The 27,629-nt window shown below is 53.6% G+C and overlaps 1 protein-coding gene across 2 annotated transcripts in view; it reads right to left on the reverse strand.

Annotated features, from left to right (window-relative positions):
* Positions 1-1,014: 1,014 nt before the first annotated feature.
* The window catches only part of SORT1 (sortilin 1), a 57,958-nt gene continuing 31,343 nt past the window's right edge, over positions 1,015-27,629 (reverse strand). Inside the window, exons 12-20 of one of the 2 annotated variants that reach the window (XM_050956151.1) lie at positions 26,979-27,076; positions 26,542-26,710; positions 25,918-26,108; positions 18,188-18,377; positions 17,536-17,652; positions 16,803-16,911; positions 16,529-16,635; positions 15,447-15,570; positions 1,015-3,886 (exon numbers count right to left, since the gene is read on the reverse strand). In XM_050956151.1, the coding sequence (XP_050812108.1) occupies positions 2,807-3,886; positions 15,447-15,570; positions 16,529-16,635; positions 16,803-16,911; positions 17,536-17,652; positions 18,188-18,377; positions 25,918-26,108; positions 26,542-26,710; positions 26,979-27,076 (2,185 nt within the window). In that variant the 3' untranslated portion in view covers positions 1,015-2,806. Of the gene's footprint in view, positions 3,887-10,391; positions 14,447-15,446; positions 15,571-16,528; positions 16,636-16,802; positions 16,912-17,535; positions 17,653-18,187; positions 18,378-25,917; positions 26,109-26,541; positions 26,711-26,978; positions 27,077-27,629 lie in introns of those variants that run through there. The other variant, XM_050956150.1, reaches the window with a different exon arrangement.

Consider the following 27,629-nt stretch of genomic DNA (forward strand, 5'->3'; position numbering starts at 1 on the left):
TCAGTGCACCCCAACCCCCTTCTGACAACCAAAATTACTACATGGCCCCAGGAAGAGAGACCGAAGCTTCAGCCCACCCAAGCCCTGCCACCCCAAAGGCTTCAGCCTCAGGCAGGGGACCTGTAACCTGAGCCCCACCTATAGGTGCTGACTTTTCCTCTAGCTGGGGGGTGCTCAACCCCCCTGCTCTGCCCCCGCCCTGCCCCTTCCCACCCCTACCCCCACCCCTTACTCACCTCCTCCCCCGAGCACACCCTGTCCCCGCTCCTTCCCCTCCCTCCCGGAGTGTTGTACGTGCCGCCAAACAGTTGTTCGCGGTGGGTGAGAGGCACAGGTCGGGAGAGGGAGGAGTTAGTCAGCAGGGCCACCGGCAGGTGAGAGGCGCTGGGGAACAGGGGAGGGGAGAGCTTGGCTGGCGGTGGGTACTAAGCACCTGCTAATTTTTCTTACCAGCCCTGGAGCACCCAAGGACTCGGCGCCTATGGTCCCACCGCCCAGGCCTGAAGCCGTCGGGCAATGGGGCTTGAGCTTCAGCTTTGGCTCTGGGCCCCAGGAAATCTAAACCAGCCCTGCTGACCCCATTAAAACCGGGTCGCAACCCACCATTAGAGAACTGCTGCCTTACAGGAATAGTTATACTGGCATAGCCACCTTTCTCCTGCTCTGACTATATCCACGGCGAGGGGTGTAGATCTAACTACACTGGTAGAGCTAAATCACAAACATTGGCGTCGACAAAGCTACGTGTGTACATATGTACAGCACCTTGCACACTGGGGTCTTGATCTCAAGTGGGGCTGGTGCGTGCCACTATAATAAATTAACCCTAATCTACCCCATAAATGATACTGAAAGCAATCATATCCAAGAGCTAGCAGACAGACAGAGGCCAGGTCCCCTGTGGCTGATACTTCTCACAGAGCTCTGCCCATTGGCCTCCAGGAACCCAGCGTCACCCCACTCGCCCAACGAACTGGACAAGGGAACGTTCTTGTCACTCACTCATTTTTATTCACATTTTGTAATGAAGCTGCTAGAGTATTAGGAGCACATAACAGTGTCATATCTACAAAGGGAAGGGAACAGCCCTCCTGTGTACAATACTATCAAATCCCTCCTGGCCAGAGACACCAAAATCCTTTTACCTGTAAAGGGTTAAGAAGCTCAGGTAACCTGGCTGACACCTGACCCAAAGGACCAAAGAAGGGATAAGATACTTTCAAATCTTGGGGACGGGAAGGGTTTTGTTTGTGCTCTTTGCTTTGGGGTTGTTTGCTCTTGGGACTAAGAGGGACCAGACATCAATCCATGCTCTCCAAATCTTTCTGAACCAGTCTCTCATATTTCAAACTTGTAAGTAACAGCCAGGCAAGGCGTGTTAGTTTTATCTTTGTTTTCTCAACTTGTAAATGTTCCTTTTTGCTAAGAGGATTTACCTCTGTTTGCTGTAACTTTAAACCTAAGGCTAGAGGGGGTTCCTCTGGGCTCTATGAATCTGATTACCCTGTAAAGTTATTTTCCATCCTGATTTTACGGAGATGATTTTTACCTTTCTTTCTTTAATTAAAAGCCTTCTTTTTAAGAACCTGATTGATTTTTCCTTGCTTTAAGTTTCAAGGGGGTTGGATCTGCACTCACCAGGAATTGGTGGGGGGAAAGGAAGGGGAATGGTTAATTTCTCCTTGTTTTAAGATCCAGAGGTTTGGATCTGTGTTCACCAGGAGCTTGGTGGAGAAGTCTCTCAAGGCTACTGAGAGGGAGATTGTCTATCTTCCCCCCAGACAGAGTTTCCCAAATAACTCTTAAAGGATTTGGGTGGTGGCAGTAAAACCAGATCTAAGCTGGTAATTAAGCTTAGAGGTTCTCATGCAGGTCCCTACATCTGTACCCTAAAGTTCAGCATGGGGAAGGAAGCTTGACAAACAGATACCAAAATTCTTGTCAAGGCGGAGCCAAGTGAGGGGAGGGGCAGGCTGGGGGAGCTACTAGTTTACCTCGCTAGCGCCTGCCCCAAAGAGCTGACAGTGTGTTCTGCACTCGTACCGGGACTGGCACACGGGGCTCCTGGGCGCTATTGTAAAACGTGCTAAGGACCAGATGATACAGCCTCTCCCTGTGAGGGCAGTCTAGGCCCCTGATTTATTGCTAACGCTATGTTGCAATAACGCATAAAGAATCAGATTTTAAGGCCTGCCAGGACTGCGACGATCGGTGGCTGAACTCCTGCAGCGTGCAGCCCAGAGAGCCCATCACCTATTGCTGCATCCAGCCCCTCTCCTCTGGTCAAGCCAGGCTGGGCCCGCATGCCTGGTGATGTACAAACCGGTGACAGTATCACCGCTGCGGCCCCATGGAGCTTCCTGTCTAGAACCAAGACAGCCAAGCAAGATTGAAGCAGCAGCTTACCCCATGCAATGGGATGTGCTTGGTTCTCAGCCAGTCAGGCTGCCCACCCTGCTGGCTTCTTCACTGCCTCTGGGAGGCTGGGTGTCTACAGAGCCCTTTGGGAATGGCCCAGTCTGGGGTGCCCCTGCCCCGGGACAGAGACTGAAGAGCTAATCCGGCGTATGCAATATTGCACACCCAGCAGCCATGGGGACTGAACTTGGGACCTCTTGCTCTACAGGCAATAGAGGCTCATGCTTGAGTGATGAGGCCCAGCTCATCCCCTCTATATGTGGCCCAGGCACATGAGAAAAGAACCGGGACCAGCCCGGAACAGGCATGGTCACACGTAACCAGGACGGAGAGCGTCAGACCTTCTCCATGCCTTCCTCATCCCAGCTCTGCCCAGCCCCATCAGCCCCTACAGTGCTCCTCCCTCGCCACCCGCAGCTTCCATTCTGACCGGGTCATTGGAGCACCCTGGCTCGAGGCAGCACCCCGTCTGCCTCACAAGCTTCCTCAGCCCAGCCTGATACTGGCTGGAGAGGCTGAAGCAGATGATGGGGTTGACGCAGCGGTTGGCGTAGGCCAGCAAGGTGGTCAGGTTGGATGCCAAATACATGGGGCCTGTGGTGAGCAACTCATCATCCTTCGTGAGGAAAACCACCAGCCAGTAGGGCACCCACATAACCACAAAGGTCATCACGGTGACCAGAGCCATGACCGTGGCACGCCTGTTAACTTGGAGGCTGGAGGCCGTGTGGACGGTCAGCCCCCTCCTAACCCACAGAGTGAAGATGATGCTGGAGTAGCAGAGGATCATCAGTAGCATAGGGGGGAGAAACGCCAAGCCTCCCACGAGCCTGAAGTAAAGAGCCAGTTGCTGCTTGGGCATTTGGTTCACGCAGTACGTCTCCCCGTCCACCTCCACTGTTGTGTAGTGAATCCATAAGGGGATGGAGAAGAGGAAGCCAAGCATCCATATAAACATGCAGGCCCAGGCGATGAGCCTCTGGGACACAGCCATGGTGCGTGTGGGGTGGATCACAGCCACGTAGCGCAGCAGGGAGACTGCCAGCAGGCTGTAGAAATCGGCAAAGATGATGGAGAGGGACAGGCTGTTGTAGGTGACGCACACCACATACCCCAAGGGCCAGCCCTCGAAGAGCACATTACCAAACATCACCGGGACAACATAGAGGAAGAAGAGGAGGTCCAGGAGAGCAATATTGACCAGCAGGGGCCCAGTCAAGCGGGAGACATGGCTGGCACCAGTCCTCATGAGGTCTGGGATCAGGACCAGGAGCAGCAGGACATTCCCAGGCATGCCCAGCAGGAAAATGAGAAAGTAGATGGAAGCAAAGAACCTCCTGGATTGGAGGAGGAAGAGATCACTCAGCACAGAGCTGGAGCTGTTCCCTGTACTGGAGTTGGAGGTCATAGCAACGCTGACGTGCCTTGTCAAGCGGAGCTCGGCTGCAGCTGGCCCTGTCGCTCTGTTCTGGAAATCAAAGGGCAAAGTTAGCATGGCATTCAGCACCTACGGGCTTGTCTTCATGGACAGCACGGCGGCGGCACTGGTGCAACTGCGCTGCTGTAGCACGTTTGTGAAGACACTGCTACTCTCCTGTTGACAGGGAGCTGTCTACACCGGGGTGAGGTCAGTATAAGTATCACTCAGGGAGGGGGATTTTTCACACCCCTGAGCGATGTGTTTATACCACTACACGTCTGTAGTGTAGACCAGGCCTCAGAGAAAGCAGCAGTGCTAAGGGTCCAGCCCTCGGAGAATGGTCAGAAACACAGCTCCCCAAGAGGAAAATATGGAGGTTTGGTGCGCGGAAGCGGGATGAGTAACAAATTCACCAGGCAGCCTGAGAAATTCTGACCCCCAGAAACAAAACTTCCAGCTTCCTGGGGACAAAACCACTAGAAATCCAGACACAGAGGGAACACAGCTCCCTGATAGGAAAGCCCTGTAGGATGCCAGAGCAAATACTAATCCCCCAGAGGTTTCTCTAGCAGGGATTTGTGACTGCTTAGGGAACAGAACCCAGGCACCTCCTGCTTAGCTAGTGAGCAAGACAGCCTCGGCTGATACCCCGGGAGCTGTAGTTCGAGGCCAGTGGTGGATTCGTAGCACTAAGAGCTCAGTAAAGGCAGGAGCAGCCAGATAATTTCAAAGAGGTGGATTTAATTAGAGTGAGTCTGATTGCACCACTAGAGAAACGTACTGGGGGGTCAGGGAGCGGCCTTGGGAGAGCCAGGCACTGCTGGAGAATAAAATACTCAAAGCATGGCAGGAAAGTGGGAGAACGTGCAGGAGCCCAGTGTCTACGGCAGGGATAGAGGCTCTAGCTGGGTGTCTAGAGGGCCAGAGCGCCTCAGGTTCTGCTGCGCTCGGTAAAGCACCTAGAAAGCTCTTTGGAGCAGGGCTGGTTTGCCTGGGCCTTGTCCAACACCAACCCTGTTGTTGGTTATTTCTCCCTGCTAACCTCCACATGTGGCTGTTTCTGAAGGGCAGACAGGCTCCCCGAACTCCAGCACCCTCTCACGGGCAGGCTTTTTGCTCACCCAGAGAGAGCAACAGAGAGGGAGAAGGAAACTTCCCTCAGGACGGGGGTTTGGTTTGGCCAGTGAGCTAGGAACTGACACTGCAGCACAGGAAATGGTCTAGTTAGAAGGTAGCTTCTCATTTGGTCACCGGGAAGATTCCCCCAAGTTTCATTGGAATCACGATTTGCACGAGTCCGGACACCCGTTCTCCTCCACTACACATTGGACTCGCCCGATGGGCCCGATCCTGCTCCCACCGAAGTCAGGAACTGAACTTCCATGGTGCAGGAGCAGGCCTGATGTCCAAGTTCCCGACACACCCCGTCCTTCCTGTATTTGAAATGCAGCTCTACGAACCCGCTCCTCTGTGTGCATCTCCTTCTGCAGTGCAGAGAGGTTCCTGGCTCCCTGGCCTGTAAGCTGCGAGCCCGTGGTGTGTCCAAGCCACAAGGACTCACCTCTCCAGTGCGCGTGGGTGCCCCTTGCAGGGAGCAGCTGCTCTTGTCTTGACCTTGTCACTTTCCCGAGCAAACCCCTGCTGACTAATGAGAGACAATTTATAAACTCCAGCCAGAAAAACCTCAGGAGGCGGCAACACCCCTGCTCTGCCCAGGGCTGCCCATCACAGTCCCTCTGGCTGAGCAAACAGGCAACCTGCTCCAGTGCAGAGATCAGCCAAAAGGCACAGATGGCCGTCAGTCAGCCTGGTGGAGAAACCGCCTGCGAACTGGGGTGAGCAAGGGAACTCTGCCTACTTCTGCCACATGTTCCAAATAACCAAGAAGCAGGCTGAAATCAACCCCCTGGATCCTGCCACCGCTGAGCTTTTGGGGAGTGTGGATCGAGACTGGAACCCCCAGTCCAGCCTGACTCACAGCACTCGCTGTTCCAGAGGACACTGGGGGCTGATGGGGAAGGAACTACATGAGGCACACAGTGAAGCCGGGTAACAAATTTTCGGTGAACAGAAATATTGCTAAAAAATGTATTTTTCATAAATCCAGGGCAAATCTGGGGAATAGTTTCACCCCCCTTTATTTAATGTATTTATTATTATTATTATTTTAATTTTGGCCACTGAACCAAAAAGTCAGTTATTCACTCAGTGCTCTGACTACCACAACTGTGGTCTGCATCCTGGGCTTTGATACAGCGAGCTTTCCTGGACTGCACTCACCCCAAAGACTTACAGGGGGAGGGATAGCTCAGTGGTTTGAGCATTGGCCTGCTAAACCCAGAGTTATGAGCTCAATCCATGAGGGGGCCATTTAGGGATCTTGGGCAAAACTCTGCCTGGGGATTGGCCCTGCTTTGAGCAGCAGGTTGGACTAGATGACCTTCTGAGGTCCCTTCCAACCCTGATATTCTATGACTTTCCAGTGGTTCTTTCCTGCTCTGTTATTTTCCCTGCTGTAGAAGGAAGCTCGTTCACACTGAACACACCCCCTCCTTTCCAAATGTGAAGCCGTAACGTGCCAGAAACCAAAGCCTTTACTTCAGGTGCAGATTCATAAACGTTTGCTCTAGCAGATCACTGCCCTTCAACAGGACCCAGCAGGCGCTGAATCCAAACTCTAACACGAGGGAATTTGAAAGAGACCTGGCCTAAGCAACTACAACTCCACTGACTTCACACCAGCTCGGGCCAGATGGGAACTGGGCCCAACTATTGCCATACGGGATTGGGACAGAACTTAGCCTATTTAAAGGAAGAGCAGGGATTTCTAATAGCTTCCCTTCATGCAGGGACATGCACCTGAAAAATCTGATGCAAGAGCTGGGCTCAGTCAGGAGACTAATAATGGTCCATGCTGGCATACCGGAGTCCTGGTAAGTCCATGGCTGGTGAGTATTTGTCCTGTCATCACAGCACTGCCTTTTACAGGTCAATCACGTGTACTTTTGGAAGTTGTTCCACATACTTTGCCCTTCTGTAGAGCTCTCCACCTGCAGGTCTCAAAGCATTTTATAAACACAGACCACCTCAGCATCCCCAGATAGGAGATATTCTGCCCCTCTTAAAGATGGGGAAATGGAGACAAAGGGGAAGTTAATTTCCCCAAGTTCACACAGTGAGTCAGGGCAGAACCCAGCAGTCTAAACTCCCATTTTCCCTGATCCAACCACTAGACCATACTCCTCTCCCAGTGCCAGGAATGGGAGCCAGGACTGCTGGCTCTGGATTCACCCCTGCTGCTACCACAACAGTGGGAAGGACTTTTGTGTTAAATGGCAGCATTATTTTTTTCTGGCACTTCTATCTTATGTATAAAGAGCAACTTTATTCCATGAAGCGAAAGGTTATTCTTGCTTTTTTAACACACTAAAACCAGAACAAATCAAACAAACAATCTGATAACTTTCTCCCCTGTTGTTTTGCTGGAGGACCCCTCAGAGAACGGGAGAACTAGCAAGATTAGGACATTGCATGGGGCTAGAGCCAGAGCAGTGGAGAGATGGGATTTTTAATCAGGCTGTTTAACAGTGTTCAATCCAAACTCCGGCCACCTGGGAAGAAAGCCCTTTATAAAGGATTCAGCATCCCCCTGCAGTGAAGAGCGGAGGAAGCTGAGCTCCAGCTCTCTGCTACTCCAAGCAGAGCTCCAGCAAGAGCAGGGACAAGATTTGATATTTTTAAAGTTTAAAACAACCACAGCCTAAGCAGGGAGATCCATCACAAATTGCAGCCACGCAGTGCAGGCTCCGACGGACCAGGGCGTGTGGTCACGTCGCTGTGCCAGTAACAGAGCTCCTGGCACTCGCTCATTGAACTGCACCACCAGCAGGGCTGGAAATGCACACAGGTTTTGCCCGCAGGAGCTAATTTTTGCCTTTACCTGCCAAAGCCCCAGTCTGAGGCTCTTTTGGTTCAAACGGCGTGTGGCGGAGAAAGACACTCAGAAACATGGCAGGGTCCCCCAACATCAAACAATCACATCCCTGAATCCTCAACCACCACCTTCCTTCCGGGCTGCTTTCCACCCCACACTCCTCCCCCTTCCCCCTGAGAGCAGGTGTCACTGGTTAAATCTGCTAAATTCCAGCCAGCAAGATTTACTGGCAGACCGTCTGTTTCATTAAGCTGGTGTTTGCGTTCACCAAGGCCCTAAAGACATCATTAAAGCCTTCAAACACCATCCAGCGTTAGCATGGATTGTCAAGAGGCACCACGGTGCTTATTAAGAGCTCTCACCTCCACAGCCAGGGAAAGGAGAGCAGCCTTATGTTGGGAAAGGTGTTACTCTGCTGCCTGGCTCAGGGGAAGCATTTTCACAAGTCCAGGCTGCTTGGATTGATTTCTGGGTGTGCAGAGCCTGGGAGCAGCTGTGAGGAGGGAGGGGAATTGATTGCAAAGATCTTGCTGCCCACCCCACACCAATTGCCAGTGGGACACAGGCACAACTTGCTGCCGAGAATAGAACAAACACCAGCCTAGAGTGCTGCCCTGGCTGTTCCCAATCACAGTACCGCCCAAGAGGGCACGAGGCAGCAGAGAGACTGGCTGGGATGGGGATGCACAGAGCAGAACATGCCCAATCCCACTGTGTGGAAGTAATGCAGATGGCAAAGTCTGATAAGCAAGCGCTCTGGTTACAGCAGCAGGAGATAAGCACCTGGCTTTGAAGTCCCTTTGTCCAATGAAAGGCCTAATTCTCACTGAATTAAGGCCAGCAGGGACTATGCTGATGCTGTGTCTGAGCTCCTGCATGGCCCAGGCCAGAGCCTGTCACCCAGCTGTTCCCGCACTGTAGGGAATTATTCTTCCCTGCAGATGGGATTGTTGAACAGCCCAGTGACTTGTTAAACTAGTTGCTCCCCCCAAGCTCTGTTTACAGACTCCAGATAATGCTCCCAGCGACCCCATCGCTGCCTACACTGCTCCTGCAGTTAATCACCCTCAAGAAGTTACATCTTCTTTCCCATTTGATGTTAACTTCAGCTGGGAACCCCTGGATCCTGCTAGGCTCTGGGGTGCCCAGTTAGAGACCCTGAATTACAGGGACTGTCTCCCTAGGTAGCACTGGCCAGAAGAGTCACTTCTTAACCGACTCAAAATTAGACTGAGCTCCCAAGCCTCACAAGGCTGTTCTTCCTAAAGTGTGTGCTGGGAGCCCCCATCCCCAGCCTCGCTGGGTGCCAGAGCAGCTCAACGAACGCTGAGAAAACAAGCACCAGATTGGTAACATTTGTACAGCACCTAGCACACTGGGGTCCTGCTCCACGGAGCCGGCCTCCACCACTGCCTGCTAGCACTAGTCTGTCTACTCAGGCTGGGAGGTTCATGCCCAGCCACAGTGTGGACATATCCCAGGCAGCTACCACAATACAAAGAGGTTCTAAGAGAACCCGTAAGCATCTAGTGCACACAGTACAGGATCATCAGTGCCTTAGGGCAGGGACAGTCTGTGTGTTCACCTAGCACAGGGGATCCCAGGCATGAGCAGGTCTCCTGGATGTGACAGTAACAAACGGCAGTTCAGCGTAGGGTGACCAGACAGCAAGTGTGAAAAATTGAGATGGGGGGGGGTAATAGGAGCCCATATAAGACAAAGACCCCCAAATCAGGACTGTCTCTATAAAATCAGGACATCTGGTCACCCTAGTTCAGCGGCAGAGCACGTCGGTTTGCATGCTGACCACGCCTGCTATGGAACTGGCTTTCTACAGTGGCTACACACAGCCCTGAGCTGTTCTGCCAATAGGTTTTCAAAGCACTAAAGTAGCTTTTCCTTTCAAAAGCCCTGGGAGATGCCCAGGGACAAATCGCTCTGGGGAGTTGTGCACTGGGCTCCTGAGTTAGATCCTGGAAGGGGAGGAGTGGGATGGATCAGTTCTGCTCTCTACACTCACCCAATAGCCACCTGCTTTGGTCTGAGCCCTCACACTCCATCACCCAAAGCCTCTAGCACTAGTGGCCTTGGCCCACGGCACGGCCCCCCAGTGTCCTGCTGCTCCCTGGCTGCCTGCCCCAAGGGCAAGCCCACACTGCTTTCACGCAGCTCCCCTTAAGGATGCCAGGCGTGGAAGCCCGCCTCTCTCTGCAGGGCAGAAGGATCATGTGAGCAAAGGGAGGGGTGTTTTCCTGCCACTGGTAAGATGGAGATTCAATAGGACTAATCAACTGTACATTTTATTGACATCAGTGCATTCCCAGAGAAGTGCATTAAGCAGGGAAATGGCCACCCGAGTAACAGACTTACTGGAGCCCTTAAGAGGGGCACATGGCTAAACAGATTGATCGCGCTGCTATCCCCTGACCCCGCCCCTACAGTGTGTTATGGTGGCTAGTCACCAGGGAGAGCCGGGCCTGGGAGAAAGCACCTAGTGTTTGTTATAGTGCGCAGGGGTCTGCTGAGGCCTGTCGCTGGGCCAGGAGGGAGAGGCGCTTCAGAGCAGTCTAGCAGGAGCCAACCCCTCCCATTCGCACAGTGAGGCACCCACAGAGCAGGTAACACAAAGTCCGTTTGGTTTTTATTTCTAACCCAAATATTGCAAATATACAGAAAAATCCCAGTACAAAGTCATTCCCCAGCCCTGACTTCTCTCACCAACAGACGTTGGTCCAGTAAAAGACCTCCTGCCCCCTCTTGTCTCTCCAGTACAGTTATAGCCCAGCCAGGTTTGTTTATAGAACACTCCACACCCCTCAGCCCATCCCCTGGACCTGCCCTTGGCCTGGAACCCGGAGACACTCTACATGGCAGGGCAGGGGCTCTGGCTTTAGTTACGTGGTGACATATCCCGGGCAGGGCACCTGGCACAGCATCCCTGTGTTGATCTGCCCTGCAGCCATACTGGTAAGCCAAGGGTATTGGGGCAGCATTGGTGCTCAATGCCATGCGACAGCAGCATTCCCAGGGTAGTGCTTGGGCAACAACCATTCAGCAGGGACAGAGAGGCAGCATTATCAGTGTGCTTTGCTCAGGGAGAGGAAGGCTGCCGTTGCACTGGCCCATGGGGAAATGCACCGTTGCCAACCAGAAAAATGACATTTGTCTCTCGCCAAGGCTGCGTTTACCCCATTGGCGCGCAAGCTTTCTGGGGGGCAGGTGCTCTCCACCCCAATGGCCCATGTACCGCATGCATAGCAAACATCAAGGCTGATGGGTTTGGGGGCAGGAAATAGGGCAGGGGGTGTGCAAAAGAGAACCACAGTGTTTACTAGCTTCCTCGACAGCCTGTAAACGAGAATGCGCCTTCAGAACAGGCTGGTCTCAAGAGCATGAGAATTCACAGCCAGTTTTACATTCATGCATCTAACCGTCCCATCTCCCAAATGCTCTACTGCTGTTTCCCATCGCAGGCTGGTGCCTGGAGCTCCAGCGACCGCTCTAGGAATAAGAGCCGTGGACGTCTGATTCTGCCCCAGATGTCCGTGCTGGGCGGTGCTTGAGACAGTCTGCAGGAGACTCCCAGAGACAGAGCAGCCGCCTTTCATTTATTCTTCAGCCTCTTGTCCCAGGCGGTGAGGAACGTGGACCCAGAGCTTCTCCTGGCGCTTTGGCCAGCTGTGGCTATTTGGCTGCTAGTCAAATGCTAAACAAAAGCTTCTCAAAAGCTCATTCTTTAAAAAGAAATTTTGTTAAACCGAGTCTAGGAGCCAGACACTCTCCAGGCAAACAGGCTAAGCTACTTCATTCCTATTCTACATGACCTGCTGCGTAAATACCTGGGGGATACTGGTGGGACGAGGGCAGAGTTTGGCAATGTGTTGCCCAGGAAAATGCACCCAGATCTGCCTTCACCACCGAGCAGCCTCTATCTTGGCCAGATCACATTCACTCCCTTGCAATAGGCTACTCCAAAACATAGCACAGCTTCGGAGAGCAGCCTTCCAGCCATAGCTGGGGAAACTGCGCCTTCTAGTGGCCACAGGGACCGCATGGCTCTTCCTGTAAATTTTTAAAGGAAAGCCCCAGTGTAACAAGAGTTTGGTAGCTACAGCCAGATTTTTGTGAAGGTATTTAAGGGCTCCTTGTTGCAACACTTAACTGATTTAGGAGCCTAAATCCTACTTTCAGTGAGACTCAGGTGCCTAAAGGTATGTCTACACTGCAGTGTAAGTCCAGGGTTCGAACTCAGGCTCAAGCCTAACCCCCTTTTGTCTACACATAAATCATCCTAACGCAGGGTTTGGACCCAGTGACCCAGGACCCCATGGGGTGGAGGATATGAGCCTGAGTCAAGCTGGGACCCAGGGTTCAAGCCCTATTGCTTTGCAGTGTAGATGCAGCCCCACTGGGTTTGCGCTCTGGGAGTCTGCAGAAAGCACCCACAATCCTGTGAGCCAAAATTTCTTTTGTGCCCTGGACAGTCATGTTTTCCCATGCTGCACCACGAACACAGGGCTTCAGTGGCCATGTTTAAGGAGGGAACTAGGAAGCCTGGGATGGGGGTGGCTGGACTCAGGCCTGCATACTGCAGTATAGATGTTGGAGCTCAGGCTGGGACCCAGGGTTCAAGACTTCCGAACCTGGGGTTACAGACGAATGTAGACGCTCAAGCCCTATGTCTGCCAGCTCGAGTTCCACTAACCCAGGCAGTGTAGACAGGCCCAAGCACTCCTGAAAATGACATTATGCTCCTAAGCTGTTGGTGCTGCAATGCTGAGCAGAGCAATGCCTAAGGTCCTGCCAAGGCTGGGACTTAGCAACGTGAAGAGTCGCAATAAATAGGTTTAGTGTCAAAGAAGAGTTAAGTTGAGGGGATGCTGCTAATGGGACTGTGAGATGGACAATTCCAGTCAAGCCAGCTCAGTTCAAATAAGCCAAGTTTGAAAAATACCAGTTCTTGAGACTCCTGTCTCTCGCGTGCCTGGGGCTGAACTGTGTTCCTTGCTCTTGGCCTACGCTGGTGCCTAATAATGCACCAGACGAATGGCAGCCCACTGGGACCCAGCTGTGGAGAACTAACCCCAGTTATATCCGTCAGACTGTTCGGTACATTCACTTTTTATCACCCAACCCTCCGAGTGCAAAGGCCAGCCAGGCATTGGCCTAGCCACCCCATCCACAATCAGCAAGGCAGCATCTATTGCAGAAGACAACTGGACGTTTAAACAGGGACATGGACACACTGCAGTGTACTCAGCCGAGGGGAAATGCGCCTAGAGCAGCAGCTTACAGTTTGCCAGGTGACATCACCCCCAAAGGTGGTACCGCTGGGTAGGGCGAGGCACTGAGGATCCTGTTTATAATAGCCAGAGTGCCTGCAAGCCACCACGAGGCCTGGCCACATCAACAGCCGCTCTAGGAGCTACCAAGCAGCTTGTCTCCTACCGCTTTAGGTGGGGAAACAGGCAGATGATAGAAAACTAGGAGCCTCTCTCTTTTGCCCAGGAGTGGCGCCAGGGTTTTTGGCGCCCTAGGCGGGGGTCCTTCGGCACTCCTGGTCGGCGGCATTTCAGCAGCGGGGGGGGGGGGGGTCCTTCCGCACTCCCGGTCCTCGGGGCACTTCAGCGGTGGGTCCCGGAGCACGGAAGGACCCCCTGCCGCCGAAGACATGGCGCGTGGAAGGACCCCCTGCCCCCGCATTGCTGCCCTCCCAAATCCTGGCACCCTAGGCGACCGCCTAGGTCGCCTAAATGGAAGTGCTGGCCCTGCTTCTGCCCCCTTAAACGAAGCCATGCGGCTCTTTGCCAGAGCACTGGCATTTCAGGGCACAGCTCCACCTGGAACACGCTTCCCACCACCCTGAAGAACACACCAACAAGCAGGAGATTTATTCCTACCGAGCTTTCTGCTGCACTTATTCCTAGAACTAAAAATAACCCCTTTCCCTCCCCTGCTGCTGTTGCCGGTGTTTGCAGACATGGTGCTTTCCCAGTTCAGTGCTTTGATTCCACAAGGGCCAGTCACAGCAGTTACTCCTGGCACGGAGATGAACTCCACTTGACGTGCCACGCTTTTCATCCAATCACTTCTCATTTTTGGCTTGTGGCCCTGCAGGGTGCTGGCTAAGCGACATGCCGTCCTGGCGGGGGGCCCGAGGCCTGCCCATGCTAGGTGAAGTGGTGGGGATAGGCCAGTGCCACCAGCAGCTTCGCCCAGCTGAGGCCATGCTGAGGCAGAGATGAGCCCCCAAGGGGTGACTCTGGAGTTAAGAGCCTTCTCTCTGCAGCAGGATGAATTGCACCTTCGTCATGGTTAGCGCTTAGTGAAATGCTGGTTTCACCTTCCTATTTAGTCTTCCTTAAAAAACAAACAGCTGGAAAGAAATCTCATTAAAATAAAGTTAAATTAAGCCCCTGCCCTCCCCCTTGGCCTCTGGGCCGCCAGGTCGCTGCAGCAGCTCCCTGTCTCCTCCCTGGGTCTGCAGCGCAGCTGGCTCTGGACAGTCTCAAGGGAAGCGACAGGAAAGTGGAGTCCCTCGGAAAGGAGACGGGCAGCCACTGCGGAGAAGCGTGGGCTGGAGGAGGTGTTTGCTGTTCTGCAGATCCGTGGCAGCGTCCAAACCCACTTGTCCAGTGCCAGAGAGCAGCAACGTGCCCCTACTCCAGGAGGTCCTGAGGAGAGAACACGAGTGCTCACCCCTCAGGGCAGACAGCACCAGAGCCTCCCCCATCTCGGTCAGATCCCAGCCCAGGATCACTCCCCTCCTGCCCTGGGAATGGGAGAGAACAGGACACCATGCCTGCTGCCGTCCCCTCATGCTCAGGAAGCCACAGGGCCCCTGGGAACTCAGCACTACGTGAAAATCTCACCCTGCGTGATAGCTAGGATGGTGGCCAAGGCCACCAGGACAGCACAAGCCCACTCCTCTGCTTAACAGCCCCAAGTCTGAAGTCCTGTTATTGACAGGACAGGGATCACTGCAGTGCAAGCTTCTCACATGTACCATGCAGTTCCTGGCCCAGAAGGCTAAGGACATGGGGGCGGGGGCAGTGTCCGGGGCTCAGCCAGCCGGCACAGGGGCCCGCTGCGCTATTCTTTCGGACAAACCACCTAGGAACGGGATTGGGACTGACTTATTTCATGCAGGCCGTTCAGCCCACAAGGGGGTGGTTTTCAGAGACACTTGGGAACTAGCCCGCCCTGCCAAGGCTGAATGGGAAACCCAAGATCAAGTGTTCTCCAAGTCACTGAAGACATTCCAGGCTCAAATACGTTTGCAGCCCATCAGCTGCCCCATTCAGAACCCACTGGCCTGCCCACTCATCCCCCCAAAGGCTCCTTCGGCTGGAGCGGCTCAGGGCCTACATTCATGACCGGCCTGGCCTTCTGCAGCCTGGGGATGACACTGAGTGGGAGGCAGGTTCTCCAGCAGCAGCCCTACGCTCCCGTTGCCGGTGCCTGTGGTCTGCACTCCACCAGGGCTGCTCAAACAAAGGGGCAGTTTCAGATGGCCCTGACATTCAGTCCCCTCCTTGCATGGGAGCAGCAGCCATTCTTAACCCCATCCTTCCAGTGTCCAACTCAAGCCCTGGCTCCCCAGGACGCCGAGGAGGACATGCCATGCTCAGGCACTGCTCTCTGCTGCATCTGCATCACCCTCCAATCACCTACCTCGTCAGAATCGTCATGGTAGCCCCTTTTATTAGCAGGGCTGGCTGCATCCAGAGCTTCAGCCCCTTCCACTCCATTCGCCTCTGCGTGCTGCTGCAGGACAGAATAGCGATGGACCAGGAACCTGGGGGTGGAGCAGACACGGGAGTCAGGGCCATGCCATGCTGTCTATTGCACCTCTGGCATGTCAAACAACAAGACCTTCTAATGCAGCCAGCACTGGGGGAAGACTTCCAGGCCTTTAAGATGCCCCGTACTCTGCAGTGGAATGGTTAGCGACTGTGGGAAGGATTCAGGAGCTGCTAACCATCAATGACCTTCACTTAACTGAAGCTGGTAGATTTCAGAGACACCTCAGGATATGCCTACGCCGCAGTCTGAGGTACAACCACTAGCAACACGAGCAGGTGCCTGGGATCTCGGACAACCTGCGCCAGAGCTGTGCCACTAGGCTAGGGTGCTGCATGTACACCTTGGATTCCAGCATAGCCGTTATCTGCTGAGGGGGCAGAAAACCTAACTGGCTTCAAGCCTGAGCCTGATAAGTTTACAGAGGAGACGGTGCGATGAGACTGCTTACAACAGCATGTGGCCCAGCAGCGACGGCCAGTAGCAAAAACCCCAATGACTGGTGACGGGACACTAGATGGGAAGGGCTCCAAGTTACTACAGAGAATTCCTGCCCAGGTGTCTGGCTGCTGGGTCTTGCCCGCATGCTCAGGGTCTAGCTAATCACCAGATTTCAGGTTGGGAGGGAATTTTCCCCCAGCTCAAACTGCCAGAAACCCTGGGTTTTTTTCACCTTCTTCTACAGCATGGGGCATGAGTCACTTGCAGGTTTAAACTAGAGTCAATGGTGGATTCTCTGTAACCTGATGGCTTTAAACTATGATTTCAGGACTTCAGTAACTCAGCCAGAGGTTAGGGGTCTGCTACAGGAGTGAGTGAGTGAGGTTCTGTGGCCTGTGACGTGCACGAGGTCAGACTAGATGATAACGATGGTCCCTTCTGGCTTTAAAATCTATGAGATGTGTAATACTTCAGCCAGAGCGACTGCATGTGAAACCCCTCCCAAACCTCACCTGCCCCCACAGACGTATTTCTTAATGATCAGGACTCCAGCTATGATGGTGAGGAGCATTACGCTCGCGACAGCCAGGATTATGGGAGCGGAGCTGGAGGCAGCAGACTGCAGAGAGAGATAGAGAAGGAAGTTTTGCTAAATTCACAAAACATGAAATTTAAACCAAGACTGCGCCAGTTCCTGGCGTTTGTACAAGAACCTTGCACCCCAAGGGTCCCAAGCACTTCACGCCCTGGTATTGGCTGGCTCCCCACACGTTTGCTATCACCTACCAGCTGGCTGGGGGTCAACAGGTTGCTTGTACATTTCCTCTTCAGGTCCGTCACCTCACGGCTCGGACTCTTCCCACCGCTACATTTGTCTCCCGGGATCTTACGATACCTGGAATGTCAGGGAAGAAAGCGCCTGCAGGGCCTGATGATCAGGAGGGAGCTTCCCAGGACAGCTCAGAGATTGTCTGGCCATTCCTGGAGACATCAAACCCCACACCACCACCCTGGGAAGGCAAAAAGTGTGCAGAGCAATGTGGTTTCCTAGCTAGGATCCAAAAGCTACGCCCAGACCTGCTGGGAGATCTCCAGCCCTATCCTGCCAGGGGGCCAGAGGAACGGCCTCCTAAAGCTGGGCAGGCTCCCCTGAGGTCTGGCTCCATGACCGAATGCCCCCACAAACAGCACAGGGCCAGCAGCAGGGGTATCCACATCCATTCTGTGTGCCCAGCACTGGTCTCCCAGGACCAGAAGGGCAGTTTCCCACTTGGGTATGCTACAGCTGCACTTTTCCCAAAGCCCTGGGGCCAGGCTGGGAAGTACCATCGTTGCCCAGGAGGAATTGGTGAGACAGCCTGGCACAGAACCCAGGTCCTCCTAATTCCCACCCTGTAGCCCTACCCACTGGCAGCAGCAAGATCTATCCCCCTGCTCCCAGGAGTCCCTGCCATTCTGCTCCTGCCTCTATCTAGGGCCAGGGTTTGCTGAGCGAATCCCTGTTAAAAAGCCACTTTACCCACTAGTCGTCAGTAGCTCCTGCCTGCCATAGAGACAGAACTCCAGGTCGTGGCCCTTCAGCTCCGGCTGCTCCACGCAGACAGACTGGTTTTCAGGGCGGAAATAGCCAAAATCACTGCAGCGCAAGGACAAAAAGCAGAGACGGGCATGAGCGACACACTGAGTGATGGCTCAGGGGTGAACTTCACCTAGCCGGCTAGAGCACTGTCACACAGACAGTCCTGGAGCACCTGAAGTGGACTTTTCTAGCCAAGCGGAGACAGGCTGTGCTAGGCCTGCGGGTGAGCTCTTGGCACTCCCACATACACCGTAGGGAAGTCAGGGTCTGGTTAGAGGTCCCCTCATCTCCAAGTTACGCATGGCACCACGTGTGGTGCACTCTGAGCAGGTTTGCCTTTGCCAGGCACTAGGAGTGGGATCCCTGACTCGCTGGGCGATGCTCTGACAAACCCTACATGCCGACCAGGCTAGATGATCCACGCGAGCGGGTCCAGCACAAAGGCAGCTCCTATGCCACCACCTGAGCGCCAGACGAGAGTGCCACCTGATGCAGTGCCACTCTAGTAACCTTAGCAGAGTAGCCATCACCCCTTGCCCAACTATGCCAGCCCCCTTGCCACACAAGGGGATTGAGCCTTTGCTCGCCATACCAGAGGTAGTCCTCCAGTGTGCATGGGCAGACCGATGGCTGCTTCATCGTCACGTAATCTCGGCCGTTCTGACAGACAGATGACTTGCGGAGACGCAGGTACTGCTCCTTATAGCCCAGAACGCAGCCATCAGTGCGGCTGCCAGGCTCGCTGGAGTGAGCCAGCCAGACAGTATAGTCGGCGTCCTCACCTACGAGAGGAGAAAGGTGATCAGACTCCAGGCACGAGACAATGTAATCGAGAAGACAGGAACTGACCCTAGGCAACAGCTGCCAACCCTAGAGCTACAGCTCACGGGGCTGAAAGCAAGAAAAGGAGTGTGGCACAATGAAGCAGGACAGTCTGCCCGCCCGCAGGAGAGGCAGTAATGGGTAATACCTGGGGGCACTGGGAGAAGGGGGAAGGATTTTACACCACCTGCTCTAGCCAGCATCAACCACATTCCTTTCCATCAACACTAAAATCTGCCCTGAAAAACCCTAGCAACATCCGCCCGGTGAAGTTATTTGCTGCCAGTGGGCCTTGGGACACTGGTAGGGAACCCCGGTTCCTAAGTAGCCTACGGGAGCTACCCCCTCATCTCACTGGGAAGTTACAGGATCGTGCATGAGATTAACTCCAGAAACCCCTGATTCCTATCCAGGCTCTGGTGGCAGTGGGTGTGTCACTCCCTATCGCACCCGCCTCAGAGGAGCCGTGAGATCTAGCACGTTGGGAAGATTCAGAGCTCTGCACCGAGCGCACAAGGCTCCTCTCATTTACACCACCCTCAGGACAACTAAGTGCCCAAGATGTTACCATGGCAGTATTCAGTAGAGGCTCTCAGAGGGGCTGTGCAGCATCCTTGCAGCTTTGTGAACCAGGCCTGTTTTACTGAGGGGTCTGGGCCTTGCCCGAGATCACACCACAACTTGCCCAGCCGCCTGTTCTAACCACTAGCCAGAGGCGAGCCCATTGGAACAAAGCCCCCTACACCTCCATGTTCTCCACACCAAGCTGAAACCCAAGGCTGTGCCCAGGCTCCTGGGGCCAGCACAGCTTTGGTCACGCTTTGGGAGTGAAGGCTTTTACTGAAGGAGGGCAGCGCAGAAGTGGGTGAAAAGCAAGTTCTGTTGTATGCTGCCTCTGCATTCGCAGCCACTAACTGCATCACGGAAGTGGTCGGGATGAAGCTGGAGGTGCTAGTCACTGGTAGTTGGGGCTTTTGACCCCTGGAGAGGTGTGGGAGCGGTTTGAGAGGGCGGGTTAAGCACACTGCCTCAATGTTCCTGAAGTGACCAGCAGCGCAGTGGTTAATGACAACACTTCCAGCGTCCATACCCAGAGCTAGTCTCATGGCTGTTTGCAGACACTGCAGAATTCCACACTCTGTTCATGCATTTCACCACAGACAAGCCACAGGTACAAAAAGCTCTAAATGACCGCTCTGTGCCGGAGCACAATTCTACAGCAAGGGAGTCACAGCATAGGCACTACCCCACCCGTAGCAGCAGCCTATGTCGGGGCTGCACAAGGAGCGTTTTGGCTTTCTACAAACCAAAAAGGGACATCCAGGAACTGGAGGGAGGGGCATAGATTCATAGACTCTAGGACTGGAAGGGACCTCGAGAGGTCATCGAGTCCAGTCCCCTGCCCTCATGGCAGGACCAAATACTGTCTAGACCATCCCTAAAAGACATTTATCTAACCTACTCTAAAATATCTCCAGAGATGGAGATTCCACAACCTCCTTAGGCAATTTATTCCAGTGTTTAACTACTCTGACAGTTAGGAACTTTTTCCTAATACCCAACCTAAATCTCCCTTGCTGCAGTTTAAGCCCATTGCTTCTTGTTCTATCATTAGAAGCTAAGGTGAACATGTTTTCTCCCTCCTCCTGACGACACCCTTTTAGATACCTGAAAACTGCTATCATGTCCCCTCTCAGTCTTCTCTTTTCCAAACTAAATAAACCCAATTCTTTCAGCCTTCCTTCATAGGTCATGCTCTCAAGACCTTTAATCATTCTTGTTGCTCTTCTCTGGACCCTTTCCAATTTCTCCACATCTTTCTTGAAATGCGGTGCCCAGAACTGGACACACTACTCCAGTTGAGGCCTAACCAGCGCAGAGTAGAGCGGAAGAATGACTTCTCATGTCTTGTTTACAACACACCTGTTAATGCATCCCAGAATCACGTTTGCTTTTTTTGCAACAGTATCACACTGTTGACTCATATTTAGCTTGTGGTCCACTATGACCCCTAGATCTCTTTCTGCCATACTCCTTCCTAGACAGTCTCTTCCCATTCTGTATGTGTGAAACTGATTGTTCCTTCCTAAGTGGAGCACTTTGCATTTGTCTTTATTGAACTTCATCCGGTTTACCTTAGACCATTTCTCCAATTTGTCCAGATCATTTTGAATTTTGACCCTGTCCTCCAAAGCAGTTGCAATTCCTCCCAGTTTGGTATCGTCTGCAAACTTAATAAGCGTACTTTCTATGCCAAGGCATGTCACTGAGGAGTAGCCAAGTGCGTAGGGACAAAATCAGAAAAACCCAGGCAAGGAAGAAGTTAAAACTGGCAAGAAACGTTAGAGACAACAGGGAGGGTTCTACAAATACATCAGAATAAAAAGACAGATCAGGGATAGTGTGGTCCCGCTGCTCAATGGAGCTGGTAACAGATGATAAGAGAGCAGAGCTGCTCAATGCCTCTTTTGCATCAGTCTTCTCACAAAAAAATAACATGTGACCAGATGACTAACAAAGTTATCACAGACAACAAAGGGGAGGGCTGCAGTAAAGAACATGTCCGAGATCTTCTGACCAATTTGAATGAATTCAAGTCAGCAGGGCTGGATGCTATTCATCCCCACGATGCCCGGGAAGCTACTAGAGCAACGTATAAAACATTCCTTTTCCAAATGCCTGGAGGATAAAGGGATGATCACTAGCAACCAGCCTGGGTTTACCAAGAACAAAGCATGCCAAACCAGCTTGATTTCCTTCTTTGACAGGATAACTGGTTCGATGGATAGAGGTAGTGCGCTGGACATAATATACCTGGACTTCACCAAGGCTTTTGACAAGTCCCACATGACATCCTGAGGGGTACACTGGAGAAATGTGGGCTTGACGGAATTACCAATAAGTGGATATATAATTGGTTAAAAGAACCGCAAACAAAGAGTAACTATTAATGGAATGATGTCAGATTGAAGGGAGGTCTGAAGTGGGGTTCCACAGGGATCTGTTTTGGGTCCGGTGTTGTTTAACATCTTTTTTATTAATGACCTAGATGTAGGAATAGACCAAGTTGGCAGATAACACACAGTTGGTTTGAGGGGCTGGGGGGCAGGGGAGACAAGGGGGGTTGCAAACACTTTGCAGGATAGAACTAAACTAAACTAAACATGAGTCAGCAATGTGAAGCAGTTGCAAAAAAAAGCAAATGCAGTTTTAGGCTGCATTCACAGAATTACAGCATGCAAGTCATGGGAAGCGATAGTCCCCATGCTGCATCCGAAGGTGCTAAAGGAGTTGGCGAATGTGATTGCAGAGCCATTGGCCACTGTCTTTGAAAACTCATGGCGATCGAGGCGGTTCCGGATGACTGGAAAAAGGCTACTGTACTGCCCATCTTTGAAAAAGGGAAGGAGGAGGATCCGGGGAACTACAGGCCAGTCAGCCTCACCTCAGTCCCTGGAAAAATCATGGAGCAGGTCCTCAAGGAATCAATTCTGAAACACTAAGAGGAGAGGAAAGTGATCAGGAACAGTCAGCATGGATTCACCAAGGGCAAGTCATGCCTGACTAACCTAATTGCCTTCTATGAGGAGAAAGCAGTGGAAGTGTTATTCCTTGACTTTAGCAAAACTTTTGATACAGTCTGTAACGAGGCGGTGTGGCTCCCCTCCTCATCCGGGAGGGTCGAGCCCCGTCAATCATCCATACGGGCGGGGCCTCTAAGTGGAAGTCCTGCCCCTCAGAGGGTCAAGCGGCGACCCGGAAGGATAAAAGCCGGCCCTCAGCCCTCAGTTGGAGCCCAGCCACCGTCAGGAGCCGACCTGTCTGCGGGAGCTCCTGACCGGGAAGCTGCTGAGGCCACAGGCCGGTGTCCGGACTGGCCGGAGCTTCCCTGCGCTCGCTACAACGAGGAGCTGCCAGAGCCGCCCCGTCCCTGCTGCGGCCCCGAGGACCCCCCGGAACAGGCCTGGCCGGACTTCCCGGAGGAGCTGCCGGATCTGCTGCCCAGCCCTGGCCGTGAGGAGCCTACGTGGTGGGACATCCCCGAAGCTGATCCCACGAACCACATAGGCTCAGAGGGGGATATTGGAAGTAGCCCGGGGGCAGCCGACCCGAGTCAGGCTGCAGATTTCCCGATACCCATGGCAGTGTGTTGGGGTCAGGATCCCCACTGACCATCTGCAGCGGTGATCACCGCTACTAGGCCCCGGGCTGGAACGCAGTAGAGTGGGTGGGCCTGCGTTCCCCCTGCCACCCATCCACGGGAGGCAGAATCCCCCTCCCCCGGCCTGAAGAGGCCAGCTAAACTGAGAACTGTGTGTTTGGTGCCCTGCCCGAACCAAGGGCTGGGCCCCCTTTGACTGTGCCACTGCTTGGTCCTGTCCCAGTGGGCCCGAGCAACCCGCACTCCTGCCAGCCTGCCCCTGAACCAAAGGGTCGGAGCTAGGATAACTGTGTGTTTGGTGCCCCGCCCGAACCAAGGGCTGGGCCCCCTTTGACTGTGCCACTGCTCGGTCCTGTCTCAGTGGGCCCGAGCAACCCGCACTCCTGCCAGCCCGCCCCTGAACCAAAGGACCGGAGCTGAGAGAACTGTGTATTTGGTGCCCACCCGAACCAAGGGCTGGGCTCCCTTTGACTGCCACTGCTCTGTCCTGTCCCAAAGGGCCCGAGCAACCCGCACTCCTGCCAGCCCGCCCCGAACCAAAGGGTCGGAGCTGAGAGAACTGTGTATTTGGTGCCCGCCCAAACCAAGGGCTGGGCCCCCCTTTGACTGTGCCACTGCCCGGTCCTATCCACAGGGACCGAGCTACCCGGGCAGTGGGCGACAGTTCCGAGAACCGAGACCCTCAGACGACAAGTCAAGGCCAGCGTGGCTCCCCTCCTCATCCGGGAGGGTTGAGCCCCGGCGAGTCTCGGGTACACGGTCTTCCACAGTATTCTTGCCAGCAAGTTAAGGAAGTATGGGCTGGATGATTGGACTATAAGGTGGATAGAAAGCTGGCTAGACCGTCGAACTCAACGGGTAGTTGAGCTCCATGTCTAGTTGGCAGCTGGTATCAAGTGAAGTGCCCCAAAGGTTGGTCCTAGGGCCAGTTTTGTTCAATATCTTCATTAATGATCCGGAGGATGGCATGGACTGCACCCTCAGCAAGTTTGCAGATGACACTAAACTGGGAGGAGTGGTAGATACACTGGAGGGTAGGGATAGGATACAGAGGGACCTAGACAAATTAGAGGATTGGGACAAAAGAAACCTGATGAGGTTCAACAAGGACAAGTGCAGAGTCCTGCACTTAGGATGGAAGAATCCCATGCACTGCTACAGACTAGGGACCGAATGGCTAGGAAGCAGTTCTGCAGAAAAGGAATTACAGTGGGGTTACAGTGGTTGAGAAGCTGGATATGAGTCAGCAGTGTGCCCTTGTTGCCAAGAAGGCTAACGGCATTTTGGGCTGTATAAGTAGGGGCATTGCCAGCAGATCGAAGGACATGATCATTTCCCTCTATTCAACATTGGTGAGGCCTCATCTGGAATACTGTGTCCAGTTTTGGGCCTCACACTACAAGAAGGATGTGGAAAAATTGGAAAGAGTCCAGCAGAGGGCAACAAAAATGATTAGGGGGCTGGGGCACATGACTTATGAGGAGAGGCTGAGGGAACTGGGATTGTTTAGTCTGCAGAAGAGAAGAATGAGGGGGGATTTGATAGCTGCTTTCAACTACCTGAAAAGGGGGTTCCAAAAAGGATGGATCCAGACTGTTCTCAGTGGTACCTGATGACAGAACAAGGAGTAATGGTCTCAAGTTGAAGTGGGGGAGGTTTAGGTTGGATATTAGGAAAAACTTCTTCACTAGGAGGGTGATGAAGCACTGGAATGGGTTACCTAGGGAGATGGTAGAATCTCCCTCCTTAGAGGTTTTTAAGGTCAGGATTGACAAAGCCCTGGCTGGGATGATTTAGTTGGGGATTGGTCCTGCTTTGAGCAGGGGGTTGGACTAGATAACCTCCTGAGGTCTCTTCCAACCCTGAGATTCTATGATAGTACTGCTCTACTCAGCGCTGGTTTGGCCTCAGCTGGAGTACGGTGTCCAGTTTTGGTCACCAATGTCTAGAAAGGATGTAGAGAAACTGGAAAGGATCCAGAGGCGAGTGACATAGATGATCAGAGGGATGGAACACAAGCCATACGAGCAAAGGCTGAAGGAACTGGCTATGTGTAGTATGGAAAACAGGAGATTAAGGGGGGACTTGATAATGGTTTTCAGATACTTGGAAGTAAAGTTGCTCTCTCTTGCCACAGAGGGCAGGACAAGAGGCACTGGGGACAAACGACAGCACAGCAGATTTAGATTAAACCTCAGGAAAAGCTCCCTGACTGTAAAAACAACAGGGCAATGGAACAGATGCCTAGGGAGCTTCTGGAAGCTCCTTCACTGGAGGTTTTCAAAAGGAGGCTGAAGCCATCTGTCTGGGGTAGGTTAGACCAGGGGTGGGCAAACTTTTTGGACCAAGGGCCACATCTGGGTATGGAAATTGTATGGCGGGCCATGAATGCTCACGAAATTGGGGGTTGGGGTGCGGGAGGGGGTGAGGGCTCCAGCTGGAGGTGCGGGCTTTGGGGTTGGGCCAGAAATGAGGAGTTCAGGGTGACGGAGGGGGATCAGGGCTGGGGATTGGGGTTGGGGCACTGGAGGGGATTGGGGTGCAGGCTCTGGGTGGCATTTACTTCAAGCTCCTCCCAGAAGCAGCAGCATGTCCTCTCTCCAGCTCTTATGCGGCAGCATGACCAGGCAGCTCTGCCTGCTGCCTCGTCCACAGTTACCGCCCCTGCAGCTCCCATTGGCTGTGGTTGCTGGCCAATGGGAGATGTGGGGGCAGCGCTTGGGGTAGGGGCAGCATGCAGAGCCCCCTGGCTGCCCCTACGTGTAGGAGCCGGAGTGGGGCGGGGGGGGGGGATGCCGCTGCTTCCGGGAGCTGCGCAGAGCCACAGCACGCATGGAGCAGGGCAGCCCCAGACCCTGCTCCCTGGCAGGAGCTCAAGGGCCAGATTAAAGCATCTGAAGGGCTGGATGCGGCCCCCAGGCCGTAGTTTGTCCACCCCTGGGTTAGACACAACAAGAAGTCCTGCATCTTGGCAGGGGCTGGATTAGCTGACCTTTGCAGTCTCTTCTAACCCTGTGATTCTAGATGGGACCCAACCGTAGGAAATCTGGGGTAGGGGGATTCCAATTGCTGCAGCTTAATTTGGATTCCTGCGTGAAATGCCACAAGCATGCCCAGGTGTGAAAGGGAGCAGCAGTGTGATGTGTGCAGTCTAGAGAGGCACTTTACAGCAGCCTCTCTGGAGCAGATGTTCCACTGTTATGGGAGCTGAAACCAATCTGTATCTCTCAGTCCTAATGCATCCACACTCATCTATTCAGATTGCTCCCCCACTCTGCCCCTCAGCCCTTCTGCACCCCCATCTCTGCATGGAAAGGAAGGAAGCAAGAGAAGCTCACAGTTCCTGCTGAGAAGATGACTGAAGTCAATGGTGTAGGAGACCCACTTGCGGGGCAAGACAGAGTCTCTGTAGCCCCAGAGGCTGACGTTCATAGATCTGGCTCCTGGCTCCGACGCCAGCCCGGTGAAGTAAATGGGCTCCTTGGAGAAAGTGTACTTGTGCCAGCACTGACCTTCATCCGTCGAGAACCTAGACAGAAAAGGGTTACGGTGAGGAGCCTGGATCACAACCAAGGAGAGACCAGGTGGAACCTTCTGTGACCCCGTTACGTTCAAAGGCGAAGAGGTGTGGAAAGACAGCACAGGCCAAGCAGCTTGGCTTGTGCACAGGAGTGAAGGCCCAGAAGCGGGAGCTTACCGACAGAGCGCTAAGCACAAAGCAGTATCTGCCAAAGGAGAGGGCTCCTTCCACTCTGAACAGCCCCACTCCCATAGAAGAGCCTTTGAGCAGCTGCAGAACAAGGGAGGGAGGAGAAATCCCAACACTGACAGCAGCCTGGTTTCTCCCTCAGCACCAATCTATATGGACAGAGCTCTGCTTACAGCTCACCAGAGCCTCCAGGAACCGGAGAACAGACCCACCCCCCACCGCATCCCCTTCAGAAAGTGGAGCTCAGGCTTACTTAATCACATTGATCGGCTCGAGGCTGTGCTCAATGGCTACGATGATGCCCCCGGAGTCCAGAATGGCGTAGTGATGGGGTCCTTCCAGCACCCATGTCCAAGTGTAGCCCCCATCATCAGATATGTAAACGTCTGGGCTCACCACGGGGCCGGCATCCCCCACGCTGCCTGCAACCCAGGGCCCAACACCACGGGGATTAGAGCAAGTACAGGAAGTGTCCCTTCCTCGGGGGCAGACAGACAGACTTATTTCCTCTGACCTTCCCTTGCCCCCCACAGCCTTGCTCTGTAGGAACGAGCAACTCACCCCAAATGGATTAAACCTGTCACTTGCCAGCCCAAGGCCCAGAGGATGGATTCTGAGACTCCCCTCTGTCCCGCCCACATACCCCTCCACTTGCCCTCTCCCTGTGTTGGTAGCAGTTGGGTTCGTTACCGTGAGCGATGACTATTCCCACCACATTGGGCTCGGACAGAGGCAGCATGGGCACGTTGTGATTCAGGGAGATGCCGTACAATGCATAGATGTAAAGGCTACACTGTGAACAACACCAGAGAATCCAGGTTAGGAAACAAGGTGACACATTGGGGTGGGGGGGTCCTTCTGGCATGTTCCCACCAGCATCTCAGCAAAGCCCAGCTCAGGTTTGTGCCCACCTTGAGCCACTCAACTAATGTAGGGCCAGGGACCTTTACCCACTTCTGCCATTTCCATGTTGTGCGAGGCACAGACCAATCACACAGGACAGGCAGCTGTCTGCCCCCAAAGATACTCCACAAAAGCCTGGATTAACACATTGTGAAGTCTTGGCTGGTGTCACTATTGAACTTCACTTTATTACGCATCTCACTCACGCTGCAGGATGGGAATAAACTGAGCAGTCGCCGCACGCAGGCCTGATGCTGCAGTGTCTGGGCCACTAGCCCTGCCACGGGAATAGGTCCCCTTGGACTTGCACATGGGAAGATGCAGTGGTCTTAAATAAAAGATTGCTTACAAAAAATGAACTATGGGGCCATGTCTGCCCTGCCTGCGTCCCGACACATGGCAGTGCCCCACACCTGAGCCTGGCTGCCCTGGGACCCC

Source organism: Gopherus flavomarginatus, chromosome 5, assembly GCF_025201925.1.
Source record: "Gopherus flavomarginatus isolate rGopFla2 chromosome 5, rGopFla2.mat.asm, whole genome shotgun sequence".
Lineage (NCBI taxonomy): Eukaryota > Metazoa > Chordata > Testudines > Testudinidae > Gopherus > Gopherus flavomarginatus.